Consider the following 17,366-nt stretch of genomic DNA (forward strand, 5'->3'; position numbering starts at 1 on the left):
AATAATAATAAATTCACTTCCTAGCTGTACTTAATCCGTGTATTTGCGATAAGACCAGTCTCGACAATAATGCAAGGTTTTCACAGATACCCTCTTCGAAATTGTATTTTTCAATCATTTAATAATATCATGTATACATAATGCTTTGCCGCGCCGCTTGGCAATTGTAGTAATATTATGTTTTCATGTTAGTGAATGTGTTTCTTGATAAGAATAGTTTCTTCAAAACCAAATATCATATTTTCTATTTAATTCAATTATATAAGTATTTTTAATAATTAATTTTATTGGAATACTTAAAAATTGAATGTAATGTCGGAATAATAAAACGATTGTTGTTTACACGTAGTAAAATATTAAATTTTATAATATAGTGATTCAGCTGCAGAGCACAAATGAGTCACCCAGGTACTTTTAAATAATTTACATTGACGGTATGTATAATTGACCTCAATTATATTGAATAAAACGCAATGAAAAAAAAAATAGTCTTGGGAGTCTTGGATCTTTATAAATCTAGTCCGCTCATGAATCATAAAGCTAGTGAAGTTCTAAGTATTACTTTTTTTATATCGTAATATAATTATATATATATATATATATGCTTAGGTTTAGTTCTAAGTTCTAATAAAATTAATAAAAACTCTTAACTAAGCATTTTATATATCAACGAATGTTTATGAACAGCGAAGAGATGTAATATATCCTAGTGTTATAGAATTACTTAAATATTAATTTTAGAATTACTGAATATTTAATAGGTACGTTTTAATAAAATAAATGAAAATATATTTTTCATTTCCTTGTAGGTACATAAAAAAGAGGTTTACTTGTATCTAGAGAAAATAAAAATAAGACCTTTGAATCCTATAGAAAGAGAATTAATATTCTAGCTACGTGTTGAAATTTGATCTTTTTGTTGAACGTGTTGCGGAAATGCTGCCGAGACGGCGCTATGATTTCACTTTCATTTATCAGTGTGGAAAATCCAGCACCTGCGATCTTATGATATCGTGAGAGATGATAGGGTCATGATGTAGATGTCTATCATTTTATACTTTTCATTATATTAAGGCTGTTACACAAAAATATATACAGGTGAAAATTAAATTCTATTTACTTACACTGAAAGATAAATATACATCGATATCATGAGATGAGTATCTAATAGTGTTTGCGACAAATCAAAATTACTTAGAAATAGGAAAGACAACATTATTTTGTATTTGCATTGTGATTAAAATAGGTTTTAATTGGTAAGTATCGTTTATGTACAACCTTATTTTAAGATAACGATAACATGAGACAGCTGTGTATTATGCATAGTTGTGGTGGTAACGGCGGTGGGGCTTATTATTTTGGTTCGAAGAGAAAGTTCGCGATGTGGTGGCCGAAGACCCCAGCTCGCAGAGGATTCCGCGCGGCCGCGGCCGACAGCGCCAGTCGGCCAGCGATTTGTTTGCGAAATATCCAAATAATGCCATTGAATCATTGCTGCCGAATTCGACAGTAAGCGCGCGCGCGGAGATGCCGCGCAAATAAATACGCGCCGACTCAAAATATCGCGACACCCGAACAACGACAATGTGCCCATGGAGATCAGTGGCTATATTTTGTGTGCTCCTTATATTAGCTCTTTCAGAGGCTAGGAAAATAAATCCACAGGACGCTATACTTGATAACCATGTAAGTAATTTAAATAGTAAAAAAAACAACATTTTATCGGTCACATTACGCACGACAGTGCAATGACTTCAAATGCACTTTTACTTTCAGTGGATTGCACTCGCTTGATACTTACGTTAATTGCTTACTAATAGTAAATTAATTACGTTAAGCGATAGTGAGAATTATCGGTGAATATGGCGTTATAATAAAATATAAATGCTATAGATATACCTATTAATGTTAAAGGGCTTAACCTGTGTTATTTATTTCCGATATATTTATTGTATCTATTTGATAGCTATGTTTACATTTATGTATTTTTTTTCACAATGACTAAAACAATTTCTCTAGTGCCTCCATAAATGTTTTTAAATAATATTTTTATTATAACATATTTGTTGTCTTTAAAATGAAACAGTTTTATAACTAAAAAAATGATAAGTAGTAGGTAATAGAGGGGCATTTCGGTATATATATTAATATAACTATTATAAAAAAAGTACAATATATTGTCATAGTAAACATTAATCTAAACGGAAGATCGCGGGTTTAAACCCGGACACGAATCATTGATTATTTCCGTGCTTCATTTGCGATTATAATTAATTTCGAGCTCGGCTCGGGAAGACCTGCGTTTACGGAAAATCTTCTACACTAAACTTTTAGTAGAGCGGCGTCGTAGAATAAGCTCCACCTTCTCTTTAATACGACATTACATTTCGTATTTTTTCACATTAAGTTGTTATATCGATTATATATGTATGAATTACTCTTTGCTATTGTATTTAACATTACAAAGGTGTCCGCAAAGATTCTTCATGGTAATCCTGTGACGTAATTTCAAATAAACAGATACTATTTTATCATAATATTAGTAAGATAATTTCATAGACAATTATTATGTTTATTAATTGATTGGGCATATTCCCACAGTAAGGAGATGGTTGCTCGCAGCAAACTTATTGTTTATAATCACAGTTTTTTTATTTGGTACTAATAACTAACTTCTTATACCTATAAGAATTAAAATAATGGTTGAGCAATATTATTGAAAAATGAAACGGACGTGCACTACTTTCGCCGGTTACGAAACGTTATATAATGTTGCCATATTTATTACACCTTCTTTGGCCTTTAATTTTGGTCTAAAGTTGGGAATAATTTGCTTAAATGAATAAATAATCTTCGATTAGATCTTTTAGATTTTTGTTATAACATAAAATAAAATAAATGAATAACGATTGTGATTATTGAAAGGCAATTAAAATTATAGTTTAATAATAACTAAATTACTTCTCACTGCTTATTCTAACCTGAAATAAACAAAACATTTATGCTGTAACTAAATTAAGAAAACTTATCGAGATTAGTCGGTATTAGGAATGTATATTATGATATGCCTAATCACATATGTAGGCTTGGTAGAAAACTGATAATTGCAGATTTGTCTTAAGCGCCGATCATTGCTTTGATTTATTCTGATTTTAAATATATATGATATATACTTAACCTTGACTTTATTTAAAATTGAATAGTTTATTTAATCTTGTTCAAGTTTTTATGTTAAATTAAATTCATACTTATTAATTTCTAATTGAAAATTTAATTAATTAACAAGCAACGATCATTGACTGTCCAAATTAGCCTACTTAGAGAAAGATATAATCAAAAATTTCAAAATTTAGCAAGCTTTTTCAAATTACCTTGGTCGTATTTATTTTCAGTCAAATATACGTAATTATAATTAATATTTGTAATATAAAAATAATATTAACACATACCAAAAATTTCCACAGAATAGTAAATAGAAATAACAAATGCCATTTAATTCGTATAAGATAAAATTAACATATGATACTTTCGTAATAATCATATCGGCGGCAATTTATCTCATGTAAGAATAACAACGGTTTCAGTTAATTGTCGTGGCATACCTCTACCATTATCGTAGTTCATTAAAAGCGCAGACTGCTTTGTTATTAGATAAATGGACAGCAGTCGCCCTTTTCCTGTTCTTGTGTACTTAGTTCTGCTCAGAGCTTGTTTTGAGGATACCCGTGGGCAGCGTTACAGTTATTCCGTCTGATCATTGTTTCACCCGACAAGGATTAAAGATACAGGTAAATGTCTTGTTTTTTACTGTTATTTCGATTCAAGCTGCTATTGCGGTTAAATTTATTGAAAATCGGCTTAGAAGGGTATTAATGTATAGGTGTGTGTGTGTAGTTTTGAAATAAACTTAAAGTATGATTGAAGTAGAACTGGCAACTCGAGATTAGTTTTAAAAAGGAAATCAGCGGTTATTGTTGTAGAAACGAAGATGACACATTAATTTGTTTAATAATATAATGAAAGTTAACAACATTGTCGTCTGGATATTAAATAAGTAGTTTAAAAAAAAGAAAATATCATAGTTTTCAACTGAAGATACGATATCTTCAGTTGAAAACTATGATATTTAACTTAACTATAGTACTCCGTGATACCTATCTATTTTAAAATAATAACTTTTGTCTAAATTTTACAAGGTCATAAATAACGCTTGTTAAATTAGGTTTACAAATGCTTATATCGCGAATTATAAGTATAACTAAAATACGTACGTATACATATCTACGCTTCATTACGTAAGATTGTATTTTACATAATTTAACGTTTTTGGGCCTAAATGTCCTAATACATTTTCAATATTTTACATATATATTTTAATTTCAATTTTACGTAATAGAATATCCGGTTATATTCTTTCTAGAGATGTAGCTGGTGCTCCAAACTTATGTTTGCGTGTTTGAATTTAATTATTAAGCTTGCTTACGGGTCCTTCCTCAATTAATCGCAAAAGAGAGATGCATCACAGAATTAATTTTACAGACAATAAAAGTCCTTATTATTTACTCTTAGTGAAACATTGTAAAACTAAGTTTTAAAAACCACCTGTATTTCGATATTTTAAGTCGAAAATTCGATCCTGACTCCCTGGGCAATAAATTGTCGTATGCACTTTACAAGCTTTACGACCAACTGAAGGAGAAATTAGGAGAAGGTATCAGTAATTCATTGAAAACAGATGTTTTGGATTATATTATAGTTTTTTGTGGAGCATATAATATGTCGTGTCTATTTATTTATTGCTTATTTGTGAATCGATGAAAATGATAATCACGATTGGGTTCTTTAGTTTTTGATATATGATATAACGAATAAAACAGTTTTCCTTCCAAACTTCATTACAATATCTATAAGTCTATTTCAATTATTGTTAAAAAATATGCCCTCGTTTTCGTATAAGCAAGAGCGTCAATACTTTCTTGTGCTTGATAAACGACGTCGGATAACAAAAACGAGAGTACAATAACAATTACCTCGTGAAAGGCCCGCAATTACTTTGGAAAGTAGTTTACTGATTGACCTTACGAATTTAAAGGCGTTATAAAAGTCAAAGAAAACAAAAATAACGAAGCGTGGTAAATATTTCTAAGGTTTTAAATTAAACTTCATTCTAGCGATAATTATGACTCAATGCACCGTGAGATTGTTATAGAACGCCCTTACAAAAATATATTATCATTCAGCACTGTTGTCATTCAAATTGAGCTAAAAATATAAATACACAAATAATTCATTTATGTTACATTAATATTTAATCTACATTATGTTTATGTTACGGGAACAACTTTGTGTTGTCTGTGGCGTATTGCCATACGGTATTGTGATACCATTGTTTTGTTTTGTTTATAGTCTATTGTCACCAAATTGCAATACAATATGATTTGATATTGAACTTCAAATGTATTAAGGACAGCTGATTAAAATCAAGGTCCATTGCAACATTGTGGACGGGTCAGGGCTTAGTTCAGATTTGCACGAATTATATAAAATCTAGGATCTCTTTGTTATTTTTTGTGATATCAACCTCGATACTTAATTACAATTTTAAATGTTTGACATTGATTGATATATTGCTTAGCGAAAGTTACAAGGTTCTTGGGCTTTTAGGTCACGAATCACGATTTGGTTCTTTAGTTTAAGCGTTAAGGATGTCCTCCTGACCGATATCGGCTAGGGCGGTCGCTCTCAACGGAGTCTAGGCAACTGTACATGCATTATTATAGAGCATAAAGTGTGCACACACAAACACAGGTGTACACTAATTTCCCTTAAAATAATCAGAGAAACGGGAGTATAAACATGGCCAATTTTTAAACTCTGGGTTGATACTGATAATTTCTTGATAGAAAAATAGTATTTTTTTTTATTAACCTGCCTCGTGATTTGAACCTGGGCCCTTGGGATCTGCAGCTTTATAAACTAGCTATTTAACCAACGAGTTATTTTAATAAATTTACAGTACAGTAACAGCCTGTTAATGTCCCACTGCTGGGCTAAGGCCTCCTCTCCCTTTTTGAGGAGAAGGTTTTAGAGCTTATTCCATCACGCTGCTCCAATGCGGGTTGGTAGAATACACAAGTGACATAATTTCAATGAAATTAGACACATGCAGGTTTCCTCACGATGTTTTCTTTCACCGTCAAGCACGAGATGAATTTTAATCACAAATTAAGCACATGAAAATTCAGTGGTGCTTACCCGGGTTTGAACCCACGATCATCGGTTAACATTCACGTTCTAACCACTAGGCCAGCTCGGCTTACAATAAATTTACTTATTGATTAACTTACATCCCGGCTTTTAATAAATTTACTTATTGATTAACTTCAAGGAATGTTCCTATTTGATTCATGGAAAAACATTTTAGTATTAGCATTAACTTAAATTAGTATTAACAAACTTTGAAATGCACATGGTATCATGTGCGATATTATCGATAAGTTAATGGTAAATCGTATACAGTTGTAAACACATAAATTTCCCACGATTTAGAGTAAAAACAGTATTGAAACAATTTTTTTTTGGTGAAAAATATTAGGTCCTTACATATGAAATTAGCATTTTGTCGTACTGACCACTTTGATCTGAAATATCTCCTCTTTGGTTAAGAATTCCAAATTTAAATTTATAAATTTATTTAGCTGGTACATTTGAGTTTTGAAAACAGTCGTTCATTTGTTTTTTCCTCATTATTTTTTCTTTGGCGTCGCTTATTACCGCACAATGAAAAACATGAAATATCGGTATAACATAACCACGATATCGGTAGCCACGGTAGAACTCGTACTCGTAAAGAGTACGAGTTCTAACGTGGCACCGATGCTGCAGAAACAGCTCTAAGGATTAATGATGTGTACGGCGCTGGTGTTGCAAAAGAAAGCACGGTACGTTTTTGGTTTCAACGTTTTCGTTCTGGAAATTTCGACCTTCAGAACCAACCCCGTGGACGGCCGGAGACCAAAGTGGAAAATGAAGAATTGAAGGCTATTGTGGAAGCGGATCCATCACAATGCACTTCAGAGATAGCTGCAGGCTTCGGGGTAAGCGATAAAACTTTATTAAGTAGACTTGAAGCAAATCGGGAAAGTAAAAAAATTTGATGTGTACCTCATGAATTGAGTGAATCGAACTTGCAAACACGCGTCGACTGCTGTGTTACTTTGCTCAACCGACACAATAATGAAGGAATTTTAAATCGAATCATTACTTGTGATGAAAAGTGGATACTATACGATAATCGGAGGTGCTCGTCGCAATGGCTGAACCCTGGAGACCCAGCCAAATCTTGCCATAAACGAAAATTGACTCAGAAAAATTTACTTGTGAGTGTTTGGTGGACTAGCGCCGGTGTCGTTCACTACAGCTTTCTAAAATCTGGCCAAATGATTACGGCAGATATCTATTGTCAGCAACTGTAAAATATGAAGGAAGAACTAGCTGCTAAACAACCGAGATTGGTCAATCGCTCTAGGCCACTGCTGCTTCACGACAACACAAGACCACACACTGCACAACAAACAATCACTAAGTTAGATGAGCTACAATTGGAATGTCTGTGATATCCACCTTACTCCCCGGACCTTGATCCATCAGATTACCATTTTTTCCGGAATTTAGACAACTTCTTACAAGGAAAAAAATTCAACTCCGATGCGGCAGTCCAAACCGCCTTCAAAGAGTTTATTGATTCTCGCCGCCATATTTTTTTAGTAAAGGGATCAATGAACTAAGAGATGGCAAAAGTGTATAGATACTTTGATTAATTAAATATATTTTACAAAAAAAAAAATTGACTTTATATTCCTCTCGTACACAACACCAATTTCATGTGTAGGGACCTAATAAGTCCTTATGCCCTCATAAAATTTTCACTCCTATCAAATATCTTTGTTTTGTATACTTTACCCTAGCAATTCACTATAATATATGCATGTAAAATCTTGAGCCTACTTGACAAAAGTATAATTTAACTTATAATCGACTTCAATCAACGAAGAGGTTCTATTTATTATAAGTATATAGTATTTAGGTCACAACATAATTGTTTATATATAAGCAACCTTAGCCTTGTTAGTACCTTATGTCATAGGTTATCTAATATTTATAACACATATCCGTATGTTTCGTCAGAGTTACGTGGCATTGCGAGGGAAAGCGTACGAATTAAATTCAGTTTCAACAGTCGGAATGCGACGAGCAGCATTATTTTATATTTAGGTATAAAATAAAGAAAATCGACGTATGCCTTAGTGGTGGTATATAGGTATAATTATAATAGAACAAAATATATATAATAAATATAAATGATTTTGTTATTAGCGTTATTGTAAAGATTTAATTTAAATTATGTTTTATTATTTCTTGGAATAAAAAAAATATAATTTTCAATATACATTTATAATAAATGGAATAAGTATACGCATATTTTATTTTATACAATAACGGCTTTATAAATCAATATTATTTAGTGTTTAATTAAACACCCGCTAAGCAACCAATACTATTCATTATTGTAATTTACTTATCGCTGGATTATAGATTTAATTGTATTTTAAAATGGTAACAAAATAAAAAGTAGGTAGGTATATAAGTTTATACGGCCTGCAACCTACCTATCTATGTTTTTAATAAAGTATTTATACAAAGGGAAAGTTAAAACGATAATGATAAAATAATTTTGTCTTTAATATAAAAAAAAAACACGTCAATGCAAAATAATTTGTGGTTCGGTTAATGTTGCAAAAATCTGCGCAAACAAAACCTTTCTCTTTCACCTTAAGTATGTAAAAAAATATGAGTTCACAAGCAATCATATCAAAGAACAAGGGAAAAAGATAAAAAAAACATCACAGAAGAGACCGGAACGATCTTGTTAAGATTGTGAAAGCAACATTGACATTAGCGCGCAATTATGTTATGCAATGTTGTCGGTACATCCGCGCTCAACGGGAAAGTTAACCTCCTCACGCAATGCATATCAAAATTATATAAGTCACATAAAAAAAAGAAAAAAATTGCTTGATCAAACATACCCATTGTAAGACGAAAGTTTTGGATCTTTATTTCGTTGTATTAGTTTGTAATACAGATTTTTTTTTCAGCCTTTTGCCGTCCACTGCTGGACGAAAGCCTCCCACAGATACAGATTGTTGCGATTCAAATATAAATTTATCGATGTTTTATATATTTTATTAAAATAACAATTAAATCGTGCTTGTAAAAGCCTACTCGAGTAAGGTTTATTTTGATTTTTGAGAGTAGTGAACTACCCGCCAGTTTCATCAAATCGTTTCAATTAAAGTAAATATTTTTTGTGTAATAGTTACCCTATTTTAGAGCATAATCTACTACGTATGAAGTTTGGAATCGTCAAGCAGTTTGAACGTTATAGAGAAACAATTATCCAATTCTAAAGATACTGAAGTGATTTCATGTTAAACCGTATAAATTTAAACGTACGTCTTGCGCTATGAGACAATAAAAATAGTGAAGCGATAGTATTTGAATATTAATTATTCAAATGAGGATGTGTAGTAAGAAAATACAATAAAACTTAAACAGTGGGGTGAGGGTATAATAAATAATAATAATTACATTTTGTTGTGACATAATATTTTTCTTTACATTTTATATAAATCTATAATGTATTAGGTATATATTCAATCAATACATGTAGGTTTATGTACTATGAATTATAAACAAAAATTGAGCACGTAATAACGCATTGTTGTTTACCTGGATTTAAATATGTTCCATCCGAATTTTGGCGACGATGATCTGTTTATGAAGAATGTAGATCAAAGAGAATACGGGATCGTTGAAGTGCATCCATGGTAACCCTCGTGCTCTCTGATCGGCGAATTCTGCTCGTAGATTGGCGAAAAAATTATATTCTTCCTCCACAATTTTCGCTACTATTTACACGCCGACCCGACTGCTCGCAGGGAGAGGTCTCGTCCGGCTTCGTGGATCAGATTTTGCCTCATCGTCTGATACCGTGTACACACGCAACGTGGTAAACAACTGTGGTATTCCGGTTCGTGCCGCAGTGCTAATGGGCTAGCTACTAAAACAATGAGAATGAGTTTAATAGATCACAAAAATATGTGTTTAATTTCCAAATTGTTTAAGGTAGAAACGTATATTTTCAGGTATCCACTGGGAACAGATCATCACGATTTCTTTTCGACTCTTTCTTCGGCTTGGAGGTACCTCTCTTAGAGGAGCAGAGCGTGGAAGATGACGAAGAAGACCTTCAGGTCAGGAACTGCTCGTGTGGTATGTAACAGAAGTTTATGTTTGAGTTTACTAATGTATTGTTAAAGACCCGATTGGAATATAAAAAATATGTAAACCAAATGTGCGAATAAAAAAAAAAAAGCCGAGATGGCCCTGTGGTAAGAACGCGTGAATCTTAACCGATGATCGTGGGTTCAAACCCGGGCAAGCACCACTGAATTTTCATGTGCTTAATTTGTGATTATAATTCATCTCGTGCTTTACGGTGAAGGAAAACATCGTGAGGAAACCTGCATGTGTCTAATTTCACTGAAGTTCTGCCACATGTGAATTCTACCAACCCGCATTGGAGCAGCGTGGTGGAATAAGCTCCAAACCTTCTCCTCAAAAGAGGAGAGGAGGCCTTTAGCCCAGCAGTGGGACATTCACAGGCTGTTACGGTAAACCAAATGTGCGAATGGAATACGAAATAAGATTATGTTAATTTTATTTAGTTAAATTTAAGGTTGTAAACTATATGCATAAGATCACTATTTTCAAACTATTACACAACCACAGGGATATATATGCACATTCTATTATATTCAACACACTTATTAAATTTAGTTTAGTTGCTATATCTCCACCAGTAGAATTTCTAGCAAATCTAATAATTTTCATTCATATTCACGTTTTAGAGTGCGGAAAAGCGAATCCACTTCCTAGAAAGATAGGTAAGTTTCACATTAGGATATATGAAGCACTTGTAAAATAAATGCAATTGTATATGTAGCACGCTCATCTATCGGCACAATGTTTCCTCACTTCTTTTGTTTATTGTATTATAGTAAACAAAACTTGCCTATACCTTATAATTAACGCATTAAAGCGTTAACTTGACCTTTTGCTTTTTTCCTCTACCTAAGTCTATAGTTCAACTAGTCTTCTTTAGTGGTATATACTATATTTATGGTTTATGGTCAAGTTCCTGGTTTTGACTATTTCATATTTAATATATAAAATAAAGAATGCATTCAGTTGTAAGAAAATAATTGGTGAAAATAATTTCATAACAATTATTGTATGGTTATGGTTTTGTTATCGCTGTTATAAAAAAAAGTCATACTTGTTGTATGTTTATTAATTATACTTTGAATATTATCGTAACTTTGTAATAGACAGGTTTTAGAAAAAAATTGGATTGTATGTGCAAATAATATTACTTGTTAAATAATATACCAAAGTATAGCTTAACAACTGCAACAACAATTTATTTTAGATGCACTATCTGTAAATTAAAATTCGAATAATTTCACATACCTTGCATAGACACTTTTCTAAAAATTTATGATAGTTTCTCACAATCAGCAACTATTTAATTAGTAAAGCTAACACAGTAAGCCGATGTCACCATTACCTTATGTTAGTCAATTAACCAGTAACACAGGCTCCTGCTTCCTATACTAGTTCATTAACCGTCACTTTCTCCGTAGAATGCAGTGGGCCGAACCAGGAGAATCGTATAGTAGGCGGCGTAGCAGCAGGTCTCAACCGGTACCCGTGGATGGCACGGCTGGTTTATGATGGTCAGTTCCACTGTGGGGCATCATTATTGACGAAGGAGTATGTTTTGACAGCGGCTCATTGTGTTAGGAAGTAAGTATGTAAATATTTCATAGCTTCGTCACTTCGAAGAAGTGTGAGACTCAAATTAATACATATTTTACGAGGGAAGCATTATTCTAAGCATTCGCCATAATTTATACACAAGTTAATTTTTACCTGTGTGGTTTTAGAATTGAAACATATTTTTTAATATTTTCTGTGATTCCTTTAAATTCTTAAAGCAAAAGCTATAAATATACTTCCTAATATAGTTATTAACATGACAATACCATTTTGCAGACTTAAACGATCCAAAATTCGAGTGATTCTGGGTGACCACGACCAAACGATAACGACGGAAAGCGCTGCTATCATGAGAGCAGTCACTGCCATCGTCCGACACCGCAGCTTCGATGCTGAGTCCTACAACAACGACATTGCTTTGTTAAAACTTCGGAAACCCGTCACCTTCTCGAAAATCATCAAACCAGTGTGTCTTCCACCAGCGAGTACGTTGTCATTTTTGAAAAACCTCATATTATTACTTATAAATATAAGATTAATAAAATAAAAAATTCTTATCGATTATTTCAATTTTACATTATCAAATCCTCCGTGATGTTTGTACATATTTAATGTTTGTGGAGCTATTGGCAACATGCCTCGGTAGCTATAACCCATTCATCGATTTTAAACATTTTTATACACATTTTCCCTTCTTTAATCAATAAAAATACTACATAAGATTTTATTTTAAACAAGGGACACAGAGTATCATTTTTATGTAACCTGCTTCGAACGAAAGGTGAAGATAAGAGAGAGATTTTACTGTTACGTTGTTTAGTGCCATTTCATAAATAAATATGTCCTCTACATAACTAATAATTTTTTTTTTGATTTCCAGGCGTAGATCCATCAGGGAAGGAAGGCATTGTAGTTGGCTGGGGACGTACGTCTGAAGGTGGTCAGTTACCTGCCATCGTGCAGGAGGTGCGTGTTCCGATCCTATCGCTTACGCAGTGTCGTGGCATGAAGTATCGAGCCTCACGCATTACTAACAACATGGTATGTACAATTTTGTTATCAGTGCCAACAAAAATATGTAGGTGTTGTTTGATTGTATATCTGGCTCTAATTAGGAAAGATATCTATCTTTAAAAATGAAAAATGTAATTAAAGGTAACGAATATACAATACGTGAACGCTACCATGTTTGCGGTCAGCTATATATCGTCTTTAGATCTTAAGCCTCATGAATCTGTCATTGTCTGATTTTTATATTAAGTACTAAATATGAATATAAAATTGTAAAGAAAAATAATTAAGAAATAAAATAGAATCAAGCTCTCTGAGGCATGGGCTTTCTGAGGCATGGGAGTGTATACACTTCCAACTTTCAGAGCGCGGGCTGCAAATTTTCTGACAGAAAAACCTTAATAACCCATGTCGGGCCAATAAAAATACTTTTTACTTTTAATTCTTGCCACTAGACCAACGATGCAGTCAGAATGTAAATAAATATGATAAGGGCAAATCGGTAATATTGATGATGATACGATACTCCTAATAATTACTGCCTCGTTGGTATAGATAGGCCGGAGATTTTATAGTAAAATCATTAACAGTTAATCAGCATTTAGTTTATTATTAAATTATGTGATTGAGTATCATATTATTTTGTGTTGTTTAAATACATAAGTCTACAGCCTTTATAATTTCTTTTTATTTTATAGCTTTGCGCGGGTCGAGCTTCAACGGATTCCTGTCAAGGTGATAGTGGCGGGCCGTTGTTGTTACAACAAGGAGATAAATTTCAGATTGTGGGTAAGCAAATTAGTCTCTTTTAACAATATTGTATATAATGTAAACATAATCTGTATAAACAAGTGAAGAGGTGAAGAGGAAATACATTGACATATCTAGTATACAATGATCCTAGTCCTCCTTACCTCACCCCACGTGTATTTTTTCAAAGTTTTTGACAGTAAAAATTAAATCAAACTGACCTTTCCATTTGCTCTGTTGAGCTAAGGAATTTATGGTGCTAGAAGAATGATGAATTTATTCCACGGTTAACGTCGGGGTCCCTTTCGAGGAGCTAGTAGCACGTGTATCACTATGCTATCTTCCTAGACGGAAGATGGAACATCGGGGGCACTTTTTACAACTCGACCCGAAGCTCATGTCAATTCATGCCATTTAAATCAATGGCACTGCTGCCTTGAGCTATTTGCCGGCATTTATACGCTGCTGTGGTGCAGACCATGGCGCTGTACGGTGCACCAATTTGGGCGAACGCTCTCACCGAGGCTCTTCTGCGAAACTGCAGAGAGTCCGCGGTGAGAGCGATATGAGGCTACCATAAGGTGTCATGGCCACCCTAGTCACTTTGGCGATTCAAAAATACCTGCTTTCTTGTAATATCTATTTGGATAAATATAAGTATTTGGATTTTAATCAAGATGATACTAAAATGAGTAAATTGCGCCCTAACGTAGATGACATTGAGATTATCAGATAATAAAAAAGTCTCTTTTGATTTCAAGTCTGTGCTAGAGGCATTACAAATTTTGGAGAAGTTTTCCTTGATATAAATCACCTTTAGTTAAGGCACATCTAAATATGTCCACATGAGACCATCTTAACTCACGTGTATAATTTTATTTTTATGAATACTAAAGAAATGATAAAACAATTTTAAACGGAATGGTTTACATAGTGGTTATATTATTGATATCTATTTAGAATTTTAATATTTTGATTGTGTTATTGTTGCTATAGTATTTTGCTATGTTATTTCACTATATATTAGGTCCTTACATATGAAATTGGTGTTTTGTACGAGAGGAATATAAAGTCAATTTTTTTTTTGTAAAATATATTTAATTAATCTAAGTATCTATGCACTTTTGCCATCTCTTAGTTCATTGATCCCTTTACTAAAAAACCATGGCGGCGAGAATGAATAAACTCTTTGAAGGCGGTTTGGACTGCCGCATCAGAGTTGAATTTTTTTCCTTGTAAGAAGTTGTCTAAATTCCGAAATAAAAATGGTAATCTGATGGATCAAGGTCCGGGGAGTAAGGTGGATATCACAGACATTCCAATTGTAGCTCATCTAACTTAGTGGTTGTTTGTTGTGCAGTGTGTGGTCTTGCGTTGTCGTGAAGCAGCAGTGGCCTAGAGCGATTGACCAATCTCGGTTGTTTAGCAGCTAGTTCTTCCTTCATATTTTACAGTTGCTGACAATAGATATCTGCCGTAATCATTTGGCCAGATTTTAGAAAGCTGTAGTGAACGACACCGGCGCTAGTCCACCAAACACTCACAAGTAAATTTTTCTGAGTCAATTTTCGTTTATGGCAAGATTTGGCTGGGTCTCCAGGGTTCAGCCATTGCGACGAGCGCCTCCGATTATCGTATAGTATCCACTTTTCATCACAAGTAATGATTCGATTTAAAATACCTTCATTATTGTGTCGGTTGAGCAAAGTAACACAGCAGTCGACGCGTGTTTGCAAGTTCGATTCACTCAATTCAAATTATGATACCCATCGTTCAAGGTTTTTTACTTTCCCGATTTGCTTTAAGTGGATTAATACAGTTTTATCACTTACCCCGAAGCCTGCAGCTATCTCTGAAATGCTTTGTGATAGATCCGCTTCCACAAAAGCCTTTAATTCTTCATTTTCCACTTTGGTCTCCGGCCGTACACGGGGTTGGTTCTGAAGATCGAAATTTCCAGAACGAAAACGTTTAAACCAAAAACGTACCGTACCGTACGTAAACGTACGAAAGAAAGCATTCTTTTGCGACACCAGCGCCGTACACATCATTAATCCTTAGAGCTGTTTCTGCAGCATCGGTGCCACGGTAGAACACGTACTCGTAAATATACTGATATTTCATGTTTTCCATTGTGCGGTAATAAGCGACGCCATAAAAAAAAATAATGAGGAAAAAACAAATGACTGTTTTCAAAACTCAAATGTACCAGATAAAAGAATTTAAAAATTTGAGTTTGGAATTCTTAACCAAAGGGGAGATATTTCAGAATAAAGTGATCAGTACGACAAAATGCTAATTTCATATGTGCGGACCTAATACTTTTACGTGTTAATAGTCACTTAGCTAACGGACATAGATGTTACTCTTGTCAATATTTTATCTTATCTTGGCATGAGATCATAGACAATTTAGTATTTTTTAAATATTTGACATATTCCTAACAGTAATTTATATATGTTACAGGTATTGTTTCATGGGGTGTGGGGTGTGGTAGACCTGGCTATCCCGGCGTGTACACTCGAATAACTCGCTACCTCCCCTGGTTGAGAGCGAATTTACGAGACACGTGTCTCTGTGGTACATAATATATTTGTATTTGTTTATTTATTGGCATAGATAAACTATAATATTATATATGTATTATATAACGTGATTTAAGTATCATTATTTAATATTTATGAATACTATACAAATCCTCTAATAGTCATAAGTATATTTTAGTGTGCTATGTCATATATAATGGCAATTTTATTTAACTAAAATTTTGAATATTTTTCCATTATTTAATTTATTTTGTCCATTACTATGATTAAGAAACATTTTGTAAAAGTCACAAAGTCTAGTTTAAGTTTTTTTGTTAATTTTTTCAAGATGTTACTAGTAAGTAAGCTGTTAATTATTTAACTTTTAACAATAGCTGGTTATAAAATTAAGAAACATAAAATGGTAATACCTAGTACTATTATTTAAAACTCCACTTATGTTCTGCATACCTCATCCTAAGACTTTAATAATTTAATGCTCAATTAAATATTATTTAGCAGACATCAAAAGCAAAAGTAAAAAATAAGACAATAGAATAAATAAATATTTCTATAAGTTACTTAAATTCTTTATAAACTGAGTAATATATTAACACAGCCAAGTTTTATGAATCATAAATTTTATAATAAAAAATATTCTTATTCCTTTTTCAAATATTATAAATACGTTTGAAAATAAAATTGAAAATCATATTAAGAACTAAAATATTGCTTCTTTTATTTGTTACACGAAAGTAGTTTTTAGTATTTGTAAGTAATTTAATAATTGTATATATAATATAAAGGCCGGTGGTGCAGATTACCAATAGATATTAAGCGACTGTAGACGACTACCTACGTGTTCAATGTTTTATTTGTATATAAAATATTAAGGGACTAAGTTTTATATAGTTTTGTAAATATAATTGTGATAAAGTTTATAACATTTATGTCATTAATTGCATATCCATTGAAATCATCATCATTATTATCATCACCATTAACGTTATAATTATCAATGTTTCAATCATAGTTCTTATATTACCTGTCTTTATCAATTATACAGATGTTCATATTTTTTTCCTACTGACTCTCATCATCATGATAATATTCTATCATCATAATTGCTATTATCATTATTTAACATTAATTTTAATCATTAACTCTGAATATCAA

General features: G+C 32.7%; 1 protein-coding gene across 2 annotated transcripts; it reads left to right on the forward strand.

Annotated features, from left to right (window-relative positions):
* The first annotated feature begins 919 nt into the window (after positions 1 to 919).
* On the forward strand, positions 920 to 17,366 carry LOC126772707 (trypsin-1-like). Of its 2 annotated transcripts, XM_050493224.1 has the most exons (8): positions 920 to 1,686; positions 10,209 to 10,335; positions 10,974 to 11,009; positions 11,769 to 11,931; positions 12,181 to 12,389; positions 12,785 to 12,945; positions 13,614 to 13,704; positions 16,132 to 17,366. In XM_050493224.1, the coding sequence occupies exons 1-8, from the start codon at positions 1,585 to 1,587 to the stop codon at positions 16,251 to 16,253; spliced, it is 1,011 nt and encodes a 336-aa protein (XP_050349181.1). In that variant the 5' UTR covers positions 920 to 1,584; the 3' UTR covers positions 16,254 to 17,366. The 2 variants fall into 2 exon arrangements, with proteins under 2 accessions (XP_050349181.1, XP_050349182.1); XM_050493225.1 differs by lacking the exon at positions 10,974 to 11,009.

Source organism: Nymphalis io, chromosome 13 (assembly GCF_905147045.1).
Source record: "Nymphalis io chromosome 13, ilAglIoxx1.1, whole genome shotgun sequence".
NCBI lineage: Eukaryota > Metazoa > Arthropoda > Insecta > Lepidoptera > Nymphalidae > Nymphalis > Nymphalis io.